This window comes from Cebus imitator, unplaced genomic scaffold, assembly GCF_001604975.1.
Source record: "Cebus imitator isolate Cc_AM_T3 unplaced genomic scaffold, Cebus_imitator-1.0 Scaffold282, whole genome shotgun sequence".
NCBI classification, from domain to species: domain Eukaryota; kingdom Metazoa; phylum Chordata; class Mammalia; order Primates; family Cebidae; genus Cebus; species Cebus imitator.
Window position 1 is genome coordinate 460,709 of NW_016107597.1, and position 4,661 is coordinate 465,369.

General features: G+C 43.9%; 1 protein-coding gene across 1 annotated transcript; it reads left to right on the plus strand.

The window, feature by feature from the left end:
* The first annotated feature begins 536 nt into the window (after positions 1-536).
* Positions 537-1,915, plus strand: MAGEB10 (MAGE family member B10). Its single transcript, XM_017501611.2, has one exon. It carries the CDS (start codon positions 586-588, stop codon positions 1,627-1,629), a length of 1,044 nt encoding a protein of 347 aa, XP_017357100.1. The 5' UTR covers positions 537-585; the 3' UTR covers positions 1,630-1,915.
* The last annotated feature ends 2,746 nt before the right edge of the window (positions 1,916-4,661 follow it).

Below are 4,661 nucleotides of genomic sequence, written 5' to 3' on the forward strand. Positions count from 1 at the left end.
AAGTCCCAGGCCCTAGCAGAAGCCAAGGTGAAAACCCTAAGTGAAGAATGAGAACACCAAGGATCCGAGAATATAGGAGGTCCTTCAGAGCTTTTCTATTGTAGTCATCCTGGATGTCCTCAGGCGGGTGTGGTCAGATGAATTTCTCTTTCACTTCCTCCACCAGGGTAGCACGGAAGTGAGGGGACTGAAATGAGGGGTCAGTAAAGGGATCCCAGAATTTGCCAGAAATCAAGAGGACAGTTCTGAATGTGAACTAAGAAGAGTCCCTACCCAAGAACAAAGGAGCCTCCATAAAGCCTGGACCTGCCAGGCCTTGCTGTCACCACCCAGTAAAACCCAGGCAGATCTGGCAGGTAGCAACCTAAAACACACCCTAGTTATTTCACAGAGTACTCGGGGCAGGCAAATCAAAGAATAGGGGCCTGTTTTTCCTTGAGTAATGCACCAAGAAAACTTGCAGAGGTGGCCATCAATAAAGCTAAAGTTGTATCTCTGCTGAATGGGAACACACCAGCTCATCTTCTCACCTCCAGGTCACAGGATCACCTGCTCTTTTGGCTGCTGCACCTGAAGACAGTCATCATGCCTCGAGGTCAGAAGAGTAAACTCCGTGCCAGGGCAAAACGCTGTCAGGCCCGAGGAGGGCTGGAAGATCTGCTAAGTGCTCTGGCCATTTTAGAAGAGGAGGAAGAACATCCCCTCTCCTCTTCTGTTTGTTTGAAGGATGTTTCCCAGCATTCACTTGATGGGACATCCAACAATCCCCATGGACTTTCGGGAGTCCCATCCACCAGTGCATCTGCTACGGCTGTTTCACACACAAGACATACCGAAGGTTTCAACAACCAAACGGAAGAAAGACCAAGATGCACACAAGATCCAGAAGCCACTGATAACTTTCCCAGAGGCCTTCTAGGTGAGAAAGTAGTTATGTTGGTGCATTACTTGCTGTTCAAGTACCAAATGAAAGAGCCCATTACAAAGGCAGATATGCTGAGAAATGTAACCCAAATGTCCAAGAGCCAATTCCCTGTAATTCTGAGCAGAGCTTCTGAGCACCTAGAGCTGATCTTTGGTCTTGACCTGAAGGAAGTGGAGCCTAATAAGCACATCTATGTTCTTGTCAACAAACTAGATCCGGGCTGTGATGTAGGGCTCAGCGATGAGCCAAGCGTGCCCAAGACTGGCCTGCTGATGACTGTCCTGGGTATTATCTTCACAAAGGGTAATTGCGCCACTGAGGAGCAAGTCTGGAAAGTGCTTAATATGATGGGATTACATGACGGAATTGAGCACATCTTTTTTGGGGAGCCCAGGAAGCTCCTAACCAAAGATTTGGTGAAAGAAAATTACCTGGAGTACCAGCAAGTGCCCAATAGTGATCCTCCATGCTATCAATTCCTATGGGGCCCAAGAGCCCATGCAGAAACCAGCAAGATGAAAGTTCTTGAGTTTTTGGCCAAGATAAATAATGCAGTTCCCAGTGACTTCTCACCCTGGTATACAGAGGCTTTGCAAGATGAAGAAGAGAGAGCCAGAGCCAGAGTTGCAGCCAAGGCTCGCATTACTGCCATGGCCCATGCACGTTCCAAGGTTAAGTCCAGCAACCCCTCCCAACTGCAGTAAAGTCTGAGGCAGATTCTTTACTTTGTGTTTGAAAAGAAATCCACATTCTGAGCTATGGGTGGACAGTGTGGGGCTGGAGACAGCACAGTGAATAATATGTTTGTGCTCATATTCTATGTGGTGACTTGGAATTTTTTTAAGATGTTCCTTTAATAGATGGTTAAAGTATCATCAGTATCTAAGTTTATGAATGACATTGCTACATTTTTCTGTATGTGAGATTAAGAGTAAGTGATTTATTGTTTTATAAACCTAATTGGGAAACTCTTCATTTATTTAGGGATTGAAACACAATAGCATGATAGTAAATTAGGCATTTTCTAATTCAATGTGAAATAATTTAGGAGTGTAATAAATGGGATCAAGGAATAGAGAAAAGAGTAAAGGATGGCTAATTATTGCATTCCCTATTGACTTTTATTCTGTTATGTAAAATTAAAATATACATGCCAGGATAGGCTTACATTATTCAAGAATATATAATTAATTACATTATAATAAATTAGACCTTGTGCACATTGGCTCATTTATTCCTCAAACATTAATTGAGTATCTGCTCTTTGGAAGACCTTGTGCTAGGATGTCAGGATAAGGAAGATCTACCTGTGCCCATTGGGTTTTAGAATCTAGGAGTAGATATTATATAAGGAATATGGTGAGATAACCACTAAGACCTAAAGGACAAGTTAAAGAAAGTGAGAATGTAGGGGGAGGGTTATCTAGGTGACAGCATCAAATATAAATGCCTTAAGGCAAGTGGGATTGGAGGCTTGGAAAATTGAAAGTCTTTCAGTGTAAATCAGTTTGTGTGTGTGTGTGTGTGTGTGTGTGTGTGTGTGTGTTTCTCACTCTTGTCACCCAGGCTGGAGTGCAGTGGTGGGATCACAACTCATTGCAGCCTCAACTTCCTGGGCTCAGGTGATTCTCCTCCCTCAGCCTCCTGAGCAGCTGAGACTACAGATGCATGCCACCATGCCTGGTTAATTTTTCTATTTTTAGTAGAGATAGGTTTCGCCATGTTGCCCATGCTGTTCTCCAACTCCTGGACTCAAGTAACTGCCTGCCTCAGCCTTTCAAAGCGCTGGGATTACAGGTGTGAGCCACTGTGCTTGGTTGGTCAGGTTAGGATCTGAGAGTGGTGAGCACTGGCTGTTTTCTCTGAAGACATGTCCAGGGTTGAAAGTCTAAGGTCTGGAATGGACAAGCAGTTATAGCACTTGCTTGGGCTCGTGGATAAACCGGAAGGAAATCTCCATCTGGGACAGGAATGAAGGATTTCCTGTGCTCCCCTAACTCCAGTGCAGTTGAACACAGACCACAAACCATGTGTTCTGTGTACAGCATCTCGAGCAAGTTTCTGAGAAATAAGAGTAATACTGTTTTAACATGGGATGCTCAGAAGCCACTTTACTGACACTCTTTGCTCTGGCCTGGGAAAGACAGAGCCTGTTATTTTATTTTGTGTTGCTATAATAGACTGCCAGAGACTGGGTTACTTTTAAGGAAAATAATTTTTTTCACAGTAGTGGAGGCTGGAAAGTCCAAGATTGAGGTGTTTGGTGGCACCTAGGGAGGGATGTCTTGCTGGGCCATCCCATGGCAGAAAGTGAGGCAGTGAGAAAGAGAAAGCAAAAGAAAAAGGGATCAAATATACCTTTTTGAAACAAACCCACTCTTGTGATAAAGGTATTAATCCATTTATAAGGGAACAGTTCTCATGGCCTAATTACTTCTCATCAGGCCCTACCTCACAATACTGTTGGATTGGGGATTAAATGTCTACCACTTGTCTTTCCGGGAGACACATTCAAATCACGGCAGAGTCCATTCTATTAATAAGGTATTTATACTAGGTTATCTTGAGTGTAATTTGGCAAACTCAAAGCAAGGGATAGGTGTTTTGATGGGAATGAATGAGGAAGTCCTTGACATTTTCTAGGAGCATTTAGCTGAGCTGCATCTAGCTGGGGAAGATTCTTCCAACACATAATATAAAAAATGTATATCCTCAAAAAGATTCTTATCAATTAAGTAACTTTCTTTTGCTAAGAAGCATTTTGATTGATTTGGTTTTCCATGTCCTAGAGGGTTGCATATTCTCTTAACATCTCCAGGATGAAAAGTAAATTAAAAATTTCCAAGAGGGAAGGTTGGTAGTGTTTGCAATCTAAAATATAATAGTAAAATCTGTTAGTTATCAAAAACCCAGTACACACTAACACTGTGTCAGCTTCCCTACACAAGTATCTTACATTCTAAAAGTCAGACTTCACAAGGCATACATGCGCCAAAGAACAAAATAACTGCATCAAGCCCACTTCACAAAGAACTTGAGGCTCATAGAAATTTGCAGCTTTCGAGTTCACATATAAGTGACAGGGCTGAGATGAGACCTCCTAGTCTGAATTCCTCTACGGCCCACACTCCACACTCTTCCACTCCTCTCAGCCTGAAGCTGATCTTGGGTCTATCAATTCATTTATCTTCTCACTACTCCGCAATGTCTCTCAGACAAAGAAAAGAAAGACCCTGTGGTCAAAACACTAAAAGCACGCCCTAAAAAGGAAGGTGAGAATGAGAAGGAGACATAATCTGTGACTGTCTGTGGGTTCATTGGCCTGGTGTCCTCCCACCTTTAGCCCCAGATTCTTCTGGAGCTGAGTCTACCCTGGTCCCTTCACATGGGTTCGGTCTAGCACTTTCCTACATTATCCTGCCCTTCCCCTGAGTCTTCTCCAGTGTGTCCTCCTGTCCAAACTGGAACTGACCCGCTGGCCAGCGGGTGTCCTTCTCTGGAGCCTGCACTTGCTCCCAGAGGAACAGACAGCCCAGACTTGCCTACCTTTTCCTGGACATAGAAGCTTCCAACTGCCTAGGAGTCCCAGTCCTCACCTTGGATTCCCGTAACAGCAACAGCCTCTTCTGTGTAATTGTTCACTTCAAATAGTAAAGCTTAGATACCGCTTCATCTCTAGGGGCCTCCACCACACTCAAAGTGTTTTCAAATCTGCTAGTGAGGAGAGTCTGTTTTG

Coding starts and splice junctions, on each gene's coding strand:
- MAGEB10 (XM_017501611.2), top strand. CDS start 586: ATGCCTCGAGGTCAGAAGAGTAAACTCCGTGCCAGGGCAAAACGCTGT.